General features: G+C 45.6%; 2 protein-coding genes across 2 annotated transcripts in view; one reads left to right on the forward strand and one right to left on the reverse strand.

Annotated features, from left to right (window-relative positions):
* Positions 1-5,051, forward strand: part of COPG2 (COPI coat complex subunit gamma 2) — a 140,205-nt gene extending 135,154 nt beyond the window's left edge. Inside the window, exons 21-24 of the mRNA XM_080932516.1 lie at positions 1,649-1,746; positions 2,368-2,506; positions 2,785-2,883; positions 3,306-5,051. Coding sequence (XP_080788642.1) covers positions 1,649-1,746; positions 2,368-2,506; positions 2,785-2,883; positions 3,306-3,436 — 467 coding nt within the window. The 3' untranslated portion in view covers positions 3,437-5,051. The remainder of the gene's footprint in view (positions 1-1,648; positions 1,747-2,367; positions 2,507-2,784; positions 2,884-3,305) is intronic.
* An 11-nt stretch (positions 5,052-5,062) lies between these two features.
* On the reverse strand, positions 5,063-14,813 carry MEST (mesoderm specific transcript). Its single transcript, XM_080932107.1, has 12 exons — positions 14,588-14,813; positions 12,061-12,215; positions 10,786-10,865; positions 10,360-10,437; positions 10,132-10,268; positions 9,947-10,005; positions 8,732-8,772; positions 8,226-8,296; positions 7,961-8,062; positions 6,822-6,898; positions 5,929-5,992; positions 5,063-5,198 (listed from the first exon to the last, which is right to left on the reverse strand). Exons 1-12 carry the CDS (start codon positions 14,611-14,613, stop codon positions 5,081-5,083), a joined length of 1,008 nt encoding a protein of 335 aa, XP_080788233.1. The 5' UTR covers positions 14,614-14,813; the 3' UTR covers positions 5,063-5,080.
* Between the last annotated feature and the right edge of the window lie 5,387 nt (positions 14,814-20,200).

Raw genomic sequence — 20,200 nt, forward strand, 5'->3', positions numbered from 1 at the left:
ACTGTGGGTAGCCTGTTTCCTTTAACTCTCTAGGAGTCTTCAGATCTGTGTCTTTTGCCATGGTCTTCCCTCTGTGGTTAACTTCTCCAACTTTCCAGTCTGGCATGTCCTCCTCCCCATTCAGCTTCCACGGTTATTGGCCCAACTCTGTTTCTGTCCTTACTAATGTCCTTAGCAGTTGGCTCTCATTGTCAGCAAGTCCTCATAAAATATACCTTCTCTTAAGCTTCTCTTTAACAGAGAGGGCTGCAGGTTTTCTTTGCCTTTCCTATTTCATGAAGCCTAGTCTTTATGATAGTAAAGTTCTGCTCTTGCCCTGAAGGGACCCTCTGACTTGCTTTCATTTCTCCCAGTGTCTGGCTTTTCTCTAGCTGTACTGATTATTACTACCACTGGCTTGTTCTGTATGTAGACCTTGGCAAGTTCCCTGCAAGTCCTCACTGTGTCACCCAGACCATCATTTTCCTTTTACACATTCCTCCTCAGTCCTGTCCTGTCTATCACATCTGCAGTACTGTTAAAAGGCCTTTGTCTTCTGCATAAAGTCCAACCACTTTGCCCCAGTTCATGATCTACCTGTCTAACATTAATTTTGTCTCTAATTTACCCCCAGGCTTCTAATCCTGCAGCTTTACATAGCACTCTGTTAAAATTTATATTGAAGGATTTATGGCATTGAATTGTAGTATCAATAGATTACTCACATATATCAATTTTATAAGGGAAAATGGGAAGGAGAGAGGGAGGGATGGATGGATGGATGGATGGATGGATGGATGGATGGATGGATGGATGGATGGATACATGGAATGTCTACAGACTGGACAGGTACCTCTTAGTGCCCATACCATCATGTTTACATTTGAGTTTCCTTTTTTCTCTTGCTCATCCCCCACAGTAGTATTGTGTGCATGTGAGCCCTTTCCAGATCCCTGACTCACCCATACACACCTTTCCTCAATCCATGCTGGCCAGTTGTCTCCTTCACACTGTTTGGAAAATCCTGTCTTCACCAAAATTTTACTTTCCAAAATAGTGTCAGTTTTTTATTACTCATTTCTTATTTGTCAGTCATCTGACACACATAGTGCCTCTTTGTTTTTCCATTGTGAAAGAGACTTTATCAATAGTGAGCCTCACATTCTCCTACTCACTGCACATTGCACATTTTAAAGCAGTTTATTCTGATGTTCTATGGATTCACTCAGTGCAATCTAAAGACAGTGTTGAGACCCTGTGCTTGGTCAGTCTTAATCTGATGAGCTGTCTGCTTTCCTGTGACTACTGTTTGCTTTGTTGCGTATTAGAGCAGTGAGTGATTTTAAGTTTTGACTCTTTGACCAGCATAACAAAGAGTCCCACCAAAATCTGTCCCCCTCCTTTTTCCACATCAACACAAAAACAGTGTCGTCTCTTCTTTGCACTGTTCTAGTCCACAGTATAGAAATATTTTCACATTGTGTTTTGTAAAACTGACTTTTTGACCAGCTAGCAAGCTGCTTCAAGAACTACTACCTTAAAACAGGGCATGCACATACAGGTTAAGACTAGAGAGTGGAGCACAGTGCTGAGCACAGGTGTGCTTCCTCAGTAGTGATGGAGTGTGCTTACTGTCCACTCATGTGGGCTTGTCTGCACCTCTCTCCAGTTGCAGGCACCTTTAGCTGTACCATGAAGTTTACAGTCCGGGATTGTGACCCTAATACTGGAGTTCCAGATGAGGATGGATATGATGATGAATATGTGGTGAGTCTTCCCTGCAGATGTTCCCTTTGCAACACTAAATGACTTCTTGTCATAAGAGCTTTTCTTTCTATAAACAGCTGACAAAACTCATGGGACCTAGACTAACCCTCTCTATAAAGGAACCAACATGTACTTTTAAATGGAGCACTTTAAAACTATAGCAAAGAAATTCAGTCCCCCCCCCTTTAATTGGAATAACTAAGATAATTGCATAATTTTTAATGTGATTGAGTTTACTTAGAAGTTTTGGTTTTGCTTCAGTGGCCTTTCATTTGGTTAGTTTTAATACTGCCAAGTCCTGGACTAGAAAGCTTTGACAGAAAGGAGGGGTGGCGTGTCAAGTTTAGAAGGTGCTATATGCCTTCAACTCAGAGCTCTAAGTGTGGGAACATGACTATTGTGCACCTCAGGGATATTGGCATTCAACCTACACTTAGCTCTTGCCAGATTTTTCTTGCTCCTCTGTACTAGGACCTATAGATAGCATCAGGCTCAGCCAGACCACATTAGTGAGGCCCTTTGTATGGTTTGTAGATAGAAGAATTAAGTGATCAGTTCCTTCTGTCCTTGTTGTAGACTCAAAGGACTTTTATTTACTGACCCCTGCTTGTTGCCCACTAGCTGGAAGATCTGGAAGTGACTGTGGCTGACCATATTCAGAAGATACTAAAACCTAACTTTGCTGCTGCCTGGGAAGAGGTGGGAGATGCCTTTGAGAAAGAAGAAACCTTTGCCCTGAGCTCTACAAAAACCCTTGAAGGTAAGAACTTTGCTGCCAGTGGGTGCCTGGGGCCAGTGTCAAACCCAGAGGCATACATGCAGTTTGGAAAGAGCTCCTCTCTGCTGAGGGCATTTTAAGTCATCTACTCAAAACCAAGTACCTGTCTTACCCACCTGACCAAATCAGCTATTTTCTAGGCTAGTAGCCTCCCTCCAGTCTACAGGCTGTGCACCTACAGCTCTTAGGACATGTGGGACAGGGGCAGACCCGCCCACGTCAAACTTTTCTAATTCTTTTTACATTAAATTTCTCCACAGAAGCTGTCAACAACATCATCACATTTCTTGGTATGCAGCCATGTGAGAGATCAGATAAAGTACCGGAGAATAAGAATTCCCATTCCCTCTATCTAGCAGGTGAGAGGCTTCCATCAGGGCTGGGGATAAACACTCCTTGCCTGGCTCCTTCTGTCATCTCATTGTGTAACAACTGGAAAGCTAGTCAGAATGAGCAACTGAATGTATAGGCTCTCCTCAGGTTATTCTTTAGGAGGCATATCTGGCCTAAAATACTTCAGTGTGTAACAGATGCCCTTGGCACTCCACCTAACCACGACCTGAGTGCACCAAGCCAGTTTCACTCCATGTAAAAACCTCCGTGTACCTGGTTTTTCATACCAACATTGAAAAAGTAGGATTAATTTGTAGTATTAATTTCCTGTAAATTTGTATAAAAGCTGAACTAAAATAATAGAAAGGTACAGGAAAAACATAATAAATTCTATTAGTCAGAACTTATTTAAAGTCCTTACTATACTTTTCTTCACTTTTCCTCTCAGGAGTTTACAGGGGTGGCTCTGACTTACTGGTGCGGTCCAGGCTTGCCCTAGCAGATGGAGTGACCATGCAGGTGACTGTGAGAAGCAAAGAGAGAACACCTGTGGATGTTATCTTGGCTTCTGTGGGATAAGTTCTTGCTGTGAAGGGTGATGTTGCTATGCCCTCCCTATTGGTGGTTTTTAGGCTAATGGCATGAACTTCCCAGAATCACACCTAAAGATTAGTAATGACTTTGAAGAAGCAAATCCAGTGTTTGGCCCTGAGCCAGCAGATCAAACAAATGTCTGTCTTTACGCATGGACTTTAGTGTTTCTTCCCTCTTCATTGTCTACTCGTTCAACCTTGGTATGACAGTGCAGTTTCGAGTGGGCTTGGAAGTCAGATCCTGCTTATGCTGTTCCACAGCTGCTTAGCTTCATTACTTATTGTGTGGAAACTCTTGGCAATGTTGGAAAAATTTTATCCCAGAAGGGTGGAGGGGGAGGGGAAGCCAGAATCCATTTTTGTCACAGTTTGTTTTTATTAATAGAAAATAAACACTCATTCATTCCAGTTTCAAAGTTGCTATACTTGAAATTTCTAGTTTAAAAATGAATTTAAAAGAATCAATAATGCTTTTAACTAAGTTAAAACTGTGGCTTAAAAAAGTATTCAGCACCATTTCCTCTTAGGTCTTTCAGAATTTGTTCTTAAAGTATCTGGGAACTTGCCTGTCTAAGTACAGGAGTTATGTGAGAAAGCCTTTCTGAACAGCCAGTGGATGCTAAGCAGCCATCATAAGAGGAGTCAGTGGACATTCGGCTGTTACAATGGTCCCTCCCCTTCACTTCAGCCCTGGAAGAACATGCACCTAAGCTCTGAGATGCGAGAAAGCAGGCTGTTAGTTACTGCTCGTTTGACTTTCTGATAGTAACAGTAAATCTCTGGCACAGATGCAATCGGTTAATACCTTGAGGTTTTAGGAAATTCTGTAAATAATTTTAACTTGTTTATTCACAAATTCTATGTATAATGAGGTTTTCTTCTTAGCAAGGGCCAACTGTTTGTAATATATACACGAGTATGCAAATCAGTCTTAGACGCATACTCAGAACACTGTATTTATGCCAGTGTCTATTATGGTTGGGGGGGAGGGGTTAAGGAGGGTGGGAGCACTGCTGGGGATTGAACCCGAGGGCTTTAACATGCTAAGCAGGCGCACTACCCCAGCTACCCCTGATGAAACTAAATGTAAAGGAGTGACAAAATATTCCCTCTCACAAGCTGTTTACAGGTCTTGAAAGGGAGATAGCAAACTCCTCCCTCACTCTTTACTCCAGTATTCCAATTAGGATTGGGCCAGAAGTTAGCATTTCTAAATATTTTTATAAAGTCCACAGAAACTGGGTTTTTATGTTTTGGCGGGTTTTGGGGAGGGTTTTGGAGTATTTAACACCAAAGGGGGGGGGGGAATATCTAATGCTGTCTTTATACATAAATGAAAAGTGTTATTAGTCAGAATGTCCTAATAACACAAAATGACAGCAGATCTGTTTACTTGGTCAGATGTCACAGAAATGAGAGGATTATCATGTCACCCTTAGAGATGAGGTGGGTTAGCCTGTCACCCTTAGAGTTCCAGCTGCCTGTTTTCTATAGTTTGTTCACCAGTGTGAATGAAATGGACATTTATGAAATGATAGTATTTGATGGCCAGGACCTCTTTGGGGCATTTCTAAGTGGAATACACACATAGGAGAATGCGGGATAATACAGGGAAGCTACGCTTTCCAGCTCAGAAGGAGTTGATGAAGCCCATATATGCATTCAAGAAGCCCATGGGATCCTCTAGCTGTGGGTAGTGGCTAATGTGGTCATCCAGAATCGACACTGTGGACCGCGGCAGCGTTTTCCTAGTGGAAGAGAACAGCATGGAGGTGAACTTAAGGCTGGTGGGTGAGAGTATGTAAGGCAGGGGAAGACCCGCAGATGCCCTACAGACACACAACACTAGAAGGACCAACAGTTACTCATCTCCTACTTGAGACTACCTTAGGCAGATAAACCTGCCAGTTCCACTTACATTGGTTTCAATTATTCAGAACCCAACAGACAACATCTTGCAAATACAATACTTCTGTAATAATCTTCAAAACATGACTTTCAGCTCCTTAGAGAAGCATCAACAGGTAGCTCACTCAGCAACTCACTGCCCAAGCAAAGATAAACAAAGAACCTTCCTTAATCTCATGAGGAGATTGTGTTTTTGCCAGGTTGTATCTACTAGGGCATTAGGAAGGTCTGAAACATTCTTATGACAGATAAGCACCTTCTAAGTAAGTACCGTAAAGGAGTATCAACCAATGAAGAGGTATTGCTCATGGTGATCTGGTGATAACTGCTCAGTTGAGATGAGGGGACTGGCGCTGATTAACAATGGAATGGTGACAGTCATGATGATGAAAACAGGATGTATGAATCCAGAAAAAGCATAATCAAATCTCTTCATCGTCCTCTCAGTAAGAACAAGGTTCCCTTCCCCTAACTGGTCTATTTATTTGGTTCCAATGGTCAAATGCAATAACTAGTGCCAGCGCCCTGTCAGGTGACAGACTGACAAAAGGAAGACCTCCCAGGACTCACCTGTACAGCTCCAAAAACTCTGGGTACGGATTTATAGGATCCAATGGCCCATAGATAAAATGAACTAGGAAAAAGAAGAGGAAGGAATTTCTAACAGCTCACATCTGTGCTCCTGCTGCTACCCTAAAATTAATCTCCATTCATTTAAAAAAAATTGAGACTAAAAATTTTATGATGGAAATCCTTACTTCCTGTCAGTTGAGCTTAAAGAACATATAGAGCAAATCAGTCTTCTAAATAGAACTATCTGGTCCCTTCTTGCTCCACTGTGCGCCAAACAAAGGAAGAAACAAACTTTCAAGATCTGCTTCCTATAAATGTAGCTAGAACCATCACTCACTGAGGTTTCCTCTGTTGTAACTGACCTCTGGCATCTCAAGTCTGCCAACAATCTGTGGATCACTAACTAGAGTGTGGGAGGCGCTGTTCTGTTTGTTTCCTTTTTAAATGTGGAAGAAGAGAGGGCAGGGCACCAATACCTACAGCCTCAATGAAAGAATGGCCTCCCCAGCCTCCTGTCCCAACAGTCTGGCAATCCCATGCTGCCATTCCAGCCGCACTCCACCTTTCACCCTCACTCTAGGGCTCAGGTGTTTGGAAGAAGGGTGCCAAGGAATAAAGAGTGGCCAGCTAAATGGGCCAGGTGAACAGTTTGTGTTTTGGGGTTTTGTTTTGAAGTGTGAGGGGTAAATATCAGAAAGCATATACTTAGGCCAAACATAGCTTTTTTTTTTTTTTTTTTTTTTTTTTTTTTAATGGAAGACTCAGTTACTTGAGTGCATGTTTTGATTTGCTAAATCTGGCAATCCCGCATGATATGAGTTGTAATTATGTTAAGTCACTATTTCCCAAATGTTCCTACCAAGAAGTAACAAAAATACACAAATACTCACTGGGGATGGTCACAGAAGCAAGTGCTCCCACCCAGCGTCTTCTAAATTTCTTCCTTTGATTTATGTACTGTAAAAGACTACAACAAAGGTGAGTCAGCAAGAGCAGAGCCAGAGCCACAGAGAAGTATCGTCATACAACAACAGCCCTGTTAGCATGTGAACACAAACACTGACTGACAACATAAGCACATGGTTCTTTGCATTTATCACATAGGAAATGAGCTCTTCAGAAGGATTAAAGCTGGTTCATTTAAAACCTTAGTCTAAGAATCCAGCTTTGATTCCACTACTTACCAGCTCTGTGACTCTTAAACGTGTTTCTTTAACCCTAAGTTCCTCATCTCTGAGTTGATAGCTACCTCTAAAAATGCAAGTATAGAAGTTTATGGGACAAGGGCTTTATCCCTGACATCATCTGACTCCTTTTCCTGTAGTTGGAAGCTGCCAACACACACTGCAGCCTAGAGGGCATTCTGACTGCTCTCCTCAACTCCAGCGCAGTTAAAATAAGGGAATGCTTTTTGTAAAGAGGCATATTTGCTTTTCAGTCTTGCTTATATTAAAATATTAAGGATTCTGTGGGTTAGTTTAGCAAGGGAAGAATATTCCTCATACAGAGTTGCCAGTAGTTGCAGCACGGGAGCTGGCAGAACGCAGGGCCTCAATGAAGGAGCGATTGCATGTGTTACCAGCTACAGTCTCATCCACACCTGAGCCTTTGCCTCTCCAACTCTGTTGCTACTGAACAAACAGGCAAAAGGAGGAGCTTTGGACTTAAGAGAGACACATTCATTTCTTTCAAAACTATGAGTAAGCATTCTGTAGCATTTAATGTTAACCAAAAGTCTAAAAAGAAGGATATGCCAAAGTGAATGAGTCGTTTTCATGCAACTAGGCATTAAGAGTTGTAGCTGTTTATCTAAATTCTCAGTGCCAAATTCTTTAGGAGCAAGGCTCACCCTATATGCTTGATTTCTTTTCTGGAAAACACAGACCAGGATTGATAAGGTTTGTCTCATAATCCCTAACCAGCCTTCTTGTGACAGAGTGAGCCAGCAAGGGGCAGAACAAATCATCTTACCTCTGCCCCTCCCTCCAAGAGAGGCTCACTGGGGCCTGGAGTGGGGTTCCTGTCTTACCTGTCGATGACCAGGTTCCCGTCGTTGTTGCGGATCACAGCCCACATGTCCCACAGCTCACTCTCAGTGGGTCGAGTGTATGGTCCAAAGACTGGAGTGAGACTGAAAAGAGTAGAAACACAGGAAGGTGAGACTGTGTGGGCGGTTCAGGGTGCCAAACATCCACAGAGTCTCTTAAGCCCAGGCTAGTGGTGGGTGAGGACTTCAATAGCCACATTTAATTACAGTGCTCTCAGTGCATAGCCAGTCTTTGATAATGACTTACCCTCGAGAGAACACAAAGAAGTTCATGAGCCTGGTGAGGATGGGTGAGAGCACACCTCCATCTTTGAGGAGCTGCAGGTAAGAAATGACAATAAAAATCAAAGACCCAGAGGGAGCTGACAACTTTAAGACAAAATCTTTTACATCAGAAACTAAAATAGAATTTAGCCATATCTTCTGAAAAAATGTACAATTCCTTATAACTGATGAAGTCATCAGCTTATTTCAATATCACACTTAGACATAAATCTTACAGTTTTGTATTTTGGTCAATACTTGTTCGTCTTTTATTTCTCAGAAGTGTTTGGTTTTATATAGCAGAGCCTGCTTTATTTGAGATAAAAAATTAACTTGACTAAAGTGAATTCATAATCAAGAAGATTTCAATAGACTGGCTCATCACCACAGGTGTGTGTGGTCCTTAAAAAGTGCCAATGTTTTTTGTTTTTAGTCTTTTTTAATGTCACAGATGTCTAAACCAAAGAGCTATGAAGTAAGACTGCCAACCTTTTGGAGAAGGAGAGGACGGTGGGTCTCAGGAAAGATACCTGTGGAAAGAGAGGCTTCTTAGTCCTAACCCACAATGCAAGGTAAAAGCACAGCCATTACCAGACACATTACCCATTCAATGTTGCATTTGAGGCCTTTGCCGCTAAATCAGAATTATAAATAAAAACAGCTATGCACTGTACAACTTGTGCTCAACACAGAACTGAGTGTGCACGTACCAAGCTGAGGCACTATCCTGCTAATTACTACAAGGTGCTCTGTTTAATAGACAAATTACAACATGCTGGGATTACTTTTCTCATTTTAAAAGTACAAAAATGGAGAGTAATTTAATGCTCCTCCATGATGCGCTGATACCTAAGCTCCCTTCAGCACCTCCCCCTCAATGCTCAGCTCGAAGAGGTAATGAACTCATCTGCAAACACATGTATGTCTCAGTAGGTAGGTTCTTAAAAAAGAAAAATCACCTTTCCATTGATAGAGGGGCAGATCCACTACTCTTCTCCCAGGCTGCCCTTCAGGTTGGAGCACTTGGGCATTTCTGTATTAAATGAGCATCATGATGACGGGAAAGAACAAAAAAAAAAATCTCCAAATGGCTGGTATCTGGCATTGCAGCTTACCAGCCAGACCAAAATCACATTTGTGATGCCCTTATTTTTTGTTTTTGTTTTCAGGACAGGGTTTCAGGCCCTGGCTGTCCTGGAACTCATTAATGTAGACCAGGCTGGCCTTGAACTCAGAGAGCTGCATGGTTCTGCCTTCCCAAGTGCTGGTATTAAAGATGTGAGCCAGAGCACCTGGCTCTTTAGAAACAAACAACAAAAAATGTGTTCATTGTACTTATGTATATATGTGTGCCAAGACATATGCAGAGGTCAGAGGATAGCCCGTAGGAGTCAGTTTTCTCCTTCCACAATGTGGGTTCCAGAATCAAATTCATATCCACAGACTTGGCAACAAGCCCCTTTACCCACTGATTCATCCTGCCACCTTGGCTATCCTTTTACTTTCTATATATTTAAAAATATGTATTCCATAAATACCATCAACCATGAAAACTACTCATGGCACAATGAAGGTAAAAGATGCCCTATGTATGCTGTCTGTTTATAGTATCAGATTTTTTTTTTTTTTTTTGGTGTTTTTGTGACTTAAAAGGGTGGCCTTTCAAGACAACACCCCTCTTTCCACCTACATCAAGACAATTACCTCCATTCGACAGGCAGAGACTTTTTATGGTGAGCCGGCCAGATCGATTCTGTTTGTACCTGGAGCAGGGAAAGAAGAAACACACATTTCTCAGTCACTGACCCCCTTGCAGGGGCTGCAGGTGACCCAAGAACAGCTCAGTCCCCATCATCTTGTGCAGAGGACAGAAGTCTGGTCTCACTGACCTGTACAGCAGCTCCTGAGCAACAATATCTCCATAGTCGTGAGACAGCAGATTGACTCTGCGGTTCTGGAGCCCCAGGTGCCGCAGAAGGGACTCTACAATGCTGGCCTGCTCAAATATGGAGTACTGATGTGGTCTCTAGAGAGGGAAGCCAGAGACCCCGTGATGACAACAGAGCCTGCATTTGTGACCAGCCACCCCGTCACTTCCCCACCCAGCTGCTGCTTACCGGTTTGTCACTGAAGCCAAAACCTAAGAAATCAAGGGCAATCACTCGGTGGAACCTCAGGGTCAACCCTTCCCAGATCTGTAAAAAAGCAGGCATGGTATTCATTCTGCTTCCACTGCCCAGCCAACAGCACACAGGCCTACATGCCAGCCTGGGTAAAGTAATAGTCTCCTGAAACCACCTCAGGCCTGCTGAGCCTCATGGGAAATGTGCCCCCTCCTTGAATCTACTGTACGGAGAGCGTAATTCCAGCCTTTAATTTGGCAGTGCTCTTTTCTGGACAGTCGGCATTGTACTCCCCTTACAGTACAGGAAAAGCAATTCAAATCTGCAAGAACATTCTAGGGCTGACCAAAACAACCCCAAAATCTTGAACTTGAGCTTTTTATTAGGACATAGCAGGATCTAGAATAGGTCATTCATTACCTTGTACCAGTCATAGCTGGATGTTGGAAAGCCGTGTAAAAGCACAACTATCTCAGGGCTTCCGACCACACCGACAGAGTCTAGGAGGAGAATGGGAGATCAGGCAAATCACAAGGCTGCATCAGAACACAGGCTGGCAGTCCTCTTAATCTGTGGTTTAAATTGTAATGGCACACTTGACATGAAAACCCTTAGTTTTTTGTTTTTTTTTTGTTTTTTTTTAAGAGAGGCAGTCCCACATTTTAGCTGATACTAATATTAAAACATGAATTATTTTTTAAAAAGCAAAACCAGTTAAAACATGATCACAACAAGAAAAACTTGTTTGTACCTTATCAATACTTATCACGTCTAAGCTCTGACAGTCCTTCTCAATGGATCACCAGAGCTTTCTGTTTGTCCAGTACTAGCAGAAGACATGCAAGTCACAATTCAAACTACTAGAAAATTCTGTCAGTTACAAAAGCAGGCTAATAGTGATAGGAACTTTTTCTGCATTTGACAAATTACTGATTATTCAGACAGTAAAATACTTTGCCAACATACTGATTTAAATTAATTCTGATAGTGGCATAAGAATTTGAAGTTTCCAAAAATTATTTAATTAAAAGCAATTAAAATATCATGTACTGGATTTAGCCTGAAGAATCTATTCAAATAAGATGTAACACTGAATATTAAGTCTGAGAAAAAGCCGACATTAAAAAAAAAAAAGCATACTTACTTCACTGGCTATAACAAATGAGAGGGGGTCAGGAGCAATAATGAAAAACGGTTTCCAAAAAACAAACATTTTTCGTTATTGCTCTTGACCCCCGCCCAAAAGAATTCTTTTCCAGTCTGTTTCTCGGTGTCTTCGCCTATAAAGTGAGGTTAATGGCACCTATCTCCAAATGCTGTTGTAAAGATTAAGTGGAAATGAAAATATTGAGGTTAAGATGCAGCTGGTGTCCTGAGTGTGACGATTAAGTAGCAGTCGTCACTTGCCAGCAAACCATACCAGGGCTACATGCATAGAACAGATCGTGACCTAGTAAAATGACTTCGGAAATGGGTTGGAAGCTGGGGAATAAAGGTGTAGACAGATGTCTAAATACCATACATCTTACCTGACAGTAGGGGCGCTCAAAGTACAAATACAAGTGGGGCGGAAAGAAATGACTAATTCCACCCCCACCTTCACTGTGGAGCAACAGACCAACGGACACAAAGTAAGTACATCAGCTGAAACCCACATGACCCATGTCGTTGGGACTCTCTCAGTTCAGTTCTCACCTTGGTAGAAGATGCGTAGTCCCTTGTAGGTGAAAAACTTGCCGGAGGTCTTCCATGAGTGCAGAGCAGGGGAGAGCTGAGGGGGCGGGATGTGCAGGTACGCAGCCAGCAAGGGCACAGCCAGGAGCCCCACTTGGACCCACCACTCCCTCATCCTGTGAAAAAAGCAGCCAAGGTAACATTGAACACTTCCAAAAATTAGAATGGAACATGGATGAGAAACCGGGGCACTATGAATTTGACCCCACCCACCCACCCCTCCCCTTCCTCCTTCCTCCTTCCTCCCCCTTCTCTCCCCCCTCCACTTCTCTCCCCTCCCCCTCCTACCCCTCCTCTCCCCTACCCCTTCTCTCCCCCCTCCCCTTCTCGCCCCCCCTCCTACCCCTCCTCTCCCCTCCCCCTTCTCTCCCCCCCTCCCCTTCTCTCCCCTCCCCACTCCACGTGGCAATGGCATAAATTTTACCAAGAAGAATGTGACAAACACCTCTACCCTTTGGCTTTTGGCAGTCACTGTTTTAGCTCATTACCATTCTTTTCCAGCATATATGTAATTTATTACATCGCCTTAAGCAGAGAGCTGCTCCTGGCTTCTAACACGTAGCCTCTGGTAAAGCGAATCTCCACTTGGAACTACTGTCTTAGAAACTGGAGAGGGGAGTGACTGGGAGCATTCCAGTAAGACATTCCAGTAAGCAGCTTTGCCCTGACCCTAAAAATCTAATCTCTTAGAAGTCTGGGCAGCAGATTATATTTGTGCATTCTTAGCAGACTCTTGAGGTGGTTCCCTTTTATTTAATTAAGACCCCACCCCCACACTCAAGACTTTCGTCTGGGGCTGGGGGGGACGGGGGGAGGGCAGGGGCGGGGCACAGATTTGTGGCCCCAGCTTGCTATGCCTGGATTTCCCAAGGTCCAGATCAATTTATCTACACTGGAGATGAGAAATAAGGCAGGATTAGAAAACATTTCCTTTATTTGTGACTCGCCATAGTCACCAAGGAAAGGTTCTCTAAATTGGGATAGTGCCTCCTAAAGCTATGGGCTTCAGGAAGTGAGCTACAAATAAAATTAATAGCGAGAGCCCTGGTGGAAGCATTTTGTTGGCTCGCTGTCTTTGTCTGTACATGAGTGCATCCTATATATAATACATTACCTGCAATTTCATGAAATTGACTGGGCGGGGGTCTCTCTAGCCGTAAAACTGAAATGGTGGGTAAAAAACGACACCCCCGAGGAACCTCAGCTGACTACCTGAACTTTAGACAGCGCTTAGACTTTTTTTTTCCTTCCTCCAAAGTCACTGTCCAATAAAAGTCACAATGATGGTTGGATTTTTCGAGGCTATACGAGAAATGATTGGAACAGTGCCAGAACGAGATGGTTTTATCTCAGTCCGTTATCTGCTAACGGGTTTTACCGCTGAACCTCCTTGAAAAGCAAATAAAAGCATCGGGGTCGGGTTTTTTTTTGGGGGGGGGGGCGTCTTTTTGTTGTTACAGTTCATCTTCTCAGAACCCGTTTGGTCCTGTTACCTGTACGTACATTTTCATGTAGCCTCAGGGGCATCCTTGCTGTGCTCACTGAATCCGCAGTGACTCAGCACAACGCCAGGGAGGGGCGCCTACCGCAGAGCGAACGGGGGCTTCCCGCTGGTGCAGGAAAACAGAGGTGCCACACCCACACTCCAGAGCGTACCTTAGTGCACCTCCCCCAACCATTCTCAGCTTTAGTTACCTTGGTAAGAATAGCCCCAACATTTTAAGGCTCTTAGAAATCAAGCAAACTAGCAATCGGATGAAAAGGTTTAAATATTTGTAAATCAAATCCCCATTATTTGATAGTACCGTGATTTAGAGCAAAAATTCAACACATTTCCATAACAAACTTTACGTGCCTTGATTTCTTATTGCTTTAAATGATGTAAAAACATTTATCTAGCACCACCTAACCAAAGCAAACAATTCCCTTTACATTTTAAGAGCCTGGCCACGTGCCGGCGATCCCCGGGGTTTCCATTTCTGGCGCCCAAACAACACTTATAGCCGCGGCCACATAGCGCGGCAAGATCCAGTAACACCTTTGCGGTAACCACGCCACAGTGAGGCCAGAACCTGGAAATCTTAAGTCGCTCTGCAGCAATCTCGGCTCCTGGATTCCTAAATCACATACCGTGGTCTCGAAATCCTAAATCACGCCACAACAATGACCAGCTCTGAAAATCCAGAACACACCGGGGCGTTACCAAGGTTCACGAATTCTAAGTCGCTTCACTGCTACCTTGTAAATCATACCACAGCGAAGACCGAGACAAAAAAAAAAAAAAGACTAATTCTCACCATGGTAATGCAAAGATCCTAAAATTCTTAAATCTCACATGACTAAACACTGGTTCTAAAAATCATCAGTGTGGGCGATTCGGAGTTTGGGCTGTGCGGCCACCTTTGGGTGAGGTTTTTTTTTTTTCCACCCGATCTCTGGGATGCGGGCTGGCCACACCCCCTCTCCCAGCACGGCTGGCAGCACCCACCTGCGCAAGCGATCTCGGCGCACCATGGCCGCATTATCCCATGCAGCCCGCCGCAGGATTGCGGATCACGGGGCGCGCCGAGGCGCCCACAGCGGCACAGGATCGGAGGAGGCGTCGGCGCAGCCCACGGTCCGCGCAGGGCGGCCCGCGGCAGCGTCAGAGGCAGAGGCAGCAAGCGGCAACTCGGGCGAGCCTGCAGAGGAAGGTTGCTGCGCTGGTTAAGATGCACCGGGATGTGCTGGTGGCCGAGGCAGAGAAGAGCGACCGGGCACCGACTTTTAAAGCCCATGGAGCCCCGCCTCTGGCCCGCCCTCCGTGCTGCAGCGCCCCTCCTTCTTGCTCCCGCCGCAGAGCCCCTCCCCACCCCTGCAGAGAAGGGGGGCCTCTCCCGTGGGCGCCTTCAGGGGTATCAACCCCGCTAGCCCTTTTTTCCTCATAGATTTCTAATTCTGAACCCCAGATTCTGCTGTGTTAATGCCTCGGGCAAGGATGAGAAATGTCTGAAATATCCTTCCCCAACCTATCCCTTGTACCACGCACAGGTCTCCAGCCCCCCGGAAGGTATAACTCACCCCAGAGCTGGGGTGCTTGTTGCGACACCCACTTCTTTTCTATCTCGTACGTGGGTTCTGAGCCCTGAGAGTGACTACGCATCCAAAAATGCGAGTTACCAGTGCGCGACAAGCCCAAGCCCTTAACCCATGATAACAAAGAAGGAAGGCCACACTAAATAGCTAGGGAACGGACAGATTCTGTGGTATCTGTGGCCAAGTAAACACATTCATGGATGGGTCACGGTCACTTAAAATGGGCCAAAGTCACCACCGCAGTGGCACCGGTACACTTCCTTTGCAGCACACGACGTGGTCCACACGCCAGAAGCTGCTGCAGCGCCCGTCTGGAGCAGCACTGGGGACCCTTCAGCGGGGGCACAAGCCTTCTTTATTTACGTCCGACACAATCACAATGCAAACACCCTAGAGGTGGGGACAAAACTAGAGATTTTTAAAAATACAAATCCTATAAAAGTCATCTTTCACGCCTTCGCGAAATGCGGAGCATCCTGATGCTCGTGTGAGGTTTGGAACAGTACCTGGAATTCTAGCAGCCCAGGCGCGAGCTAAGGATACGGCCAACGCGGACCGGCCCAGCGGGGGCGCTGCAGGACTCTCTTTGGCGCCTGATTTGCTGCAGCTTTGGCTTTGCAACATCTAAGCCCAACCACGCAGCCCAGTAAGATTTGGACAGAGGACCGCAATGGGTCAACCTTACTCGTGGAGATCTAACCTACGGGTATCTACCCTGTCCCCGGAGTTCGGGACTACCCAGCTGACACTGAAAATCTCAGCACCTGAGAGAGGGTCATCAGAACGCTCACCATGGTCCAGGGTACACTACTTCAGGGATTGCAGAGAAAATGCTCGTGCAGAGCTTTCGCAGGGCGATACCCAGGATTATGGAAGTGAATGAGGGGTCGATCAGAGGGTGGTACTTTTTATATTTTCTTTTTGATTTCAGAATATTTTCTAACATATCGGGCCCTTCTTTCCCAGCCTAAGACCCTCAAAGTCTGAAGCCACATCTCTTTCACCTTTTGTATCCCAGATCCCGCCATGGGGTGGGCAACAAAGCAGACCCCTAACAAATACCGCATGAATAAGTTCAAGAATCTGAGGGCGCACAGGAGAGGAAGTAATTAAGGGGAGGGAGGAAGGGGTTGTCTTGAGTGATGAATAGACATTTACCAGAGACAAAGAACATTCCAGCCCGGGGGGGGGGGGGACGGGTGGGGTGGGGGTGCTCTGCACCGTAACCTTTGAGTTTTTTTTTTTTTTTTTAAAGAAAAGGGAAAAAATGTGTTTCCTTTGGGCGCCAGCGCTGCCGGGCTGGAAGGGGGGTTGAGGGGCCGGGGGCCGAGGGGAAGGGTGGAGGGCAGACCAGAAAGAGTAGTTCATCAAAAGAAATGTGGAATTTGTCCTAAAAGAGAAGCTACGGATGTTTAAATCCTGTAAGACCACGATTTAAATTAGCCCTTTTTCAAGTAGAGGATTACCTACCTATATTAACTAACCACCAAGCCTTTTAAAGACTGAATTACTTAGCAAAATTTGAACTGATGTTTTCTAGAGAGTAAAGCCATTCTGATTTTAGCAACTGCCCGTGCAGAAAGCCTCTGCATTGTATATTTTCATATTCGCTGTCAATGGAACCTTTGAGCCTTACAAACAATTCCACTTTCATTCTCACCAGGCCAAAGCACCAGCATCTAAGATGAGGGCAATTTTCTAATTAATGGATTGAGTCCCCCACAATGGATCTCATTCTGAAGGAGGGTGGGGGGCAGTCTATCCTTAAGGAACAAGAGGGTCATGGGGGAAGGGGGGCATGTTTAAGCCTGGAGGGGAGGAAAGTCGCTGAAAGCTCTGAACCACAAAAGCAATTCCAGTCCAGGCCTAGGGGAATCCTTCTTGCTCGAGGTGACTTGGAATAATGTGGGTGGTAAAGGGCGGGATGCGGTTGAAAGGGTGTGGAACTGGTTAGGGAGAGAAAGCTGGTAGCAGCTCAGACACAAAGGCTGAACTGCAGGAGTGTGTGCTCTGCTGAGGATCCGCTGAGGCTGGGGAAAGGCTTTTTAGAGTCCAAAGGGTTAGGGAATCTTGTAACCAGGACTGACATATTTCTAGAGGGAGCTTCTTCCAAAGCGAGGAGAATCTGACCTACGTTCTAAAATCCCTTGGAGCACCTGAGAAACCGTGAAACTTGACAAATGAATCCGCTTCAGAGCTTGCTGCAGGTCCCCTCGCTTCTAGCAAACATTTACCATCATTGGCGGGCGTGAGCCACAGCAGAGCTCCCTGGGCCAGCCACACATCAAATATTGCCTTCACATCCTTCTCTAACATGATTCACATCAGAGCAGTACCTCAGACTTGTACGAAAATCAGCAGTGTAGAAACTTCCCTATCACAGCGCAAGCAGGGAGAGACCAGCCCGGCTTCTACCGTAGGTTCAATCGTCGCTTTTTCTAACCCATTTTGAGCACTTATAACAGGTTGAACAAATCCACTTTCTAAAATCACAGTTACAGATTGGAATGAACTACTAAGGGCAGAAATGAGAGCAACTCATTTGACCCAATAACACTTCGTTAAAGAGAGTAGAGCTTGATTTTTTTTTTTAAGGTTTCATTGACTCTGTGAAAGATGGCTTTGATTTTTTTTTTATTTTTAAACTGCTGTGTGTCTGCAGCTACACAAATATACTTGGAATAACCTAATCCTGTCATATTTTGCTCCTCCAGACATCAATGAGAGTATTTTATTCTGCTCTACAGAGTCGATATTAAGAAACATTTAGACAGGCAGGAACTTAAACCTAAAACGCTCTGTAAATCATGTGAGGTAGCTGGTTTAGTTGAAGTTCCAACTATGGACACATCACACACACACACACACACACACACACACACACACACACACACCCCAAACGCCCCATTATCACAGAAGCTGGCTAGGTGAGAATTCCCATTCATCCCCAGGAAACACTAGCAGCTCCGTACCCTGTGCTAATACCGGGGAAGCTGAACACCGATGCGCCCGGAGATCTTTGCGCTGCCTCACACTACTTTGCTGTTTGAAATAACTGGGCATGTTTAGTCTAAAGAAAAGGAGCTTTGTGGCGTATGTGGAAGGAGGAAATGTGTTCGCAGTCTTCAAATATTTGTGGAAGCAATGTTAGACATTTTATTCCATATGGCTCCAAGGAGCAGGAACAGCACAGAAACAGATATCCATTCAGCATAAAGAATTTTTCCAACCCTGCTAAGAAGGGTTGGGTGGCTCGTGACAAGCTCCCCATCACTAGGGACCCAACAAGCTGGCAACAGGTATGTAAAGCCCAGGTCTTTAGCTCAATGTATGGCCTTGCAGGGGTTTACCATTGGAAATGAAGGCGGAGAGGTGCTGACTTGGCCAAAGCGATCCACCCGCCCGGGCGGACAAATGTACTACCCAGCCCTGCTCAGTCGCGATCCCCAGCCAGGGTCTGCGCAGCAGGCTGCTTCGTGTCGGAGACCAAACTCCAGGAGTATCAGTAAACTCACAGCAACTCTCTCTTCCCACTCCCTGTCCCTCTCCGTCTCGGACTCACTCCCTCCAACAACTGTCTCTAATATATTCCTAAGCAATGTTTTCCTCGCGTTTTGGACTCTTTTTTTTTTTTTTTTTTTTTTTCTCTCTTTGCAGCAAAGAACTCCAAAATTGAGCAGGAGAGGAGAAATAATAACGACGCCGAATTATCAAATTAAGATGAGCCAAAAGGACAGACAGCAGCTGTTCCCTCGTGCTGCATCACGGTGTACCCCTAAACGATCCTCGCACACTCACAACTCCACACCTCCCATAACCCCACACCCGTCACGACCGGAAGGCCGGCCATCTTAGCCACTCAAATATCAATGGGCTTGAAGGACTCTAATTAACTAATGGTATCTTACATTTCTCACAGCTCTTTACCCTTCTCACACACATTATCTCATTTGCTGCTCGCCACAGGCCCTCTAAGCAGCGGCGACCTCCAAGCCAGCCAGCATTCTCGTCCCAGCTGCCCAGGAAGGACGGCTACACGGCAGCATTCCACACTTTCTCTGTCTCTCCCCAAACCTGCCGCCCCGCTGTGTCTTCTTTCTTTGCTGTCTGCCACCGAAGGATTTCCCTCCCGCTTGGACGGCCCCTGGGTCAGGTGTTTTGGGTTGCCTCCTAGCTCTCAATTTACACCTTCCTCAGCTGCCCTTTCCCTGGTCCTGCTAGGGCCCCATTTGCACTTCTGTCTCGTGGGGGAAGGGGGCCTCTTAATCCCCAGCCGACTGCACCCCCTACCTCCCTGGCTGTCCAGGCCTCACTCTATCCTCTAGCTATTCCCGAGTGTCCCCGATCTTCCATGCCCTGGGCAGGCGCTCATTCGGACCAGCACCAGCTCTTAACCGGAGAGGTGCGCAGCGGTCTGGGCTTTGTGCTCTGCCCGCCCTAGTAGGGGCATCCACGCCATTGTCACTCCCCGTGGTGCCAGGGTTGTTAAGGTCCACATTCCCACCCCCACCCCCACCCCAAAAAGTACCAGTGTCATTCGTGGGCGGCCTACAAGGGCGAGAATGGGACCAGCCCTCCTCCTACCTGATTCAGATAAGACCTGTGCTACAGAACCCCCGGTGATGGCGGGGAGGAGGGTACACGTGCACTTCCAGGGACCAAAGGTTTGTTCTCTCCTTAGCCCGGTTCCCAGGACCTATTGGGCCATGCCATTGAAGGTCCGGCTCTGGCTAGCGCGTCTCCATCTCGGTGCAGCAGCTCATCTCCCCCAGCCCACCAACGGGCTGCCGCCTTCCCCTGCCAGGCCCCAGCGCCACCTGTTGCGAGGGGTATGAAATGGCAGGTCTCACCTTTCCTGTCTAAGGCAATGGGTTCTCATCTGAGTACTTTCAGCATTCGATCAGGAAAAGTGAAAGCCAAGGAAGCAGTACTTTGATGACTATTAACTGTGGAGCCATCTTGGTGGGCCTTCCGCGTGTCAGCCTTTCTCGCTTCGTAGTTACCCTTAAGACTCCCATGTGTGTAG

Source organism: Micromys minutus (genome assembly GCF_963924665.1).
Source record: "Micromys minutus genome assembly, chromosome: 18".
Classification (NCBI taxonomy): domain Eukaryota; kingdom Metazoa; phylum Chordata; class Mammalia; order Rodentia; family Muridae; genus Micromys; species Micromys minutus.

Excerpts from the sequence above, each read along its gene's own strand:
- MEST (XM_080932107.1), bottom strand. The coding sequence starts at position 14,613 with ATGGTGCGCCGAGATCGCTTGCGCAG. Across the intron at positions 10,269-10,359 it reads TTGGCTTCAGTGACAAACCG|AGACCACATCAGTACTCCAT; the intron begins GTAAGCAGCAGC and ends TTCCCTCTCTAG. Across the intron at positions 10,006-10,131 it reads GCTCAGGAGCTGCTGTACAG|GTACAAACAGAATCGATCTG; the intron begins GTCAGTGAGACC and ends TCCCTGCTCCAG.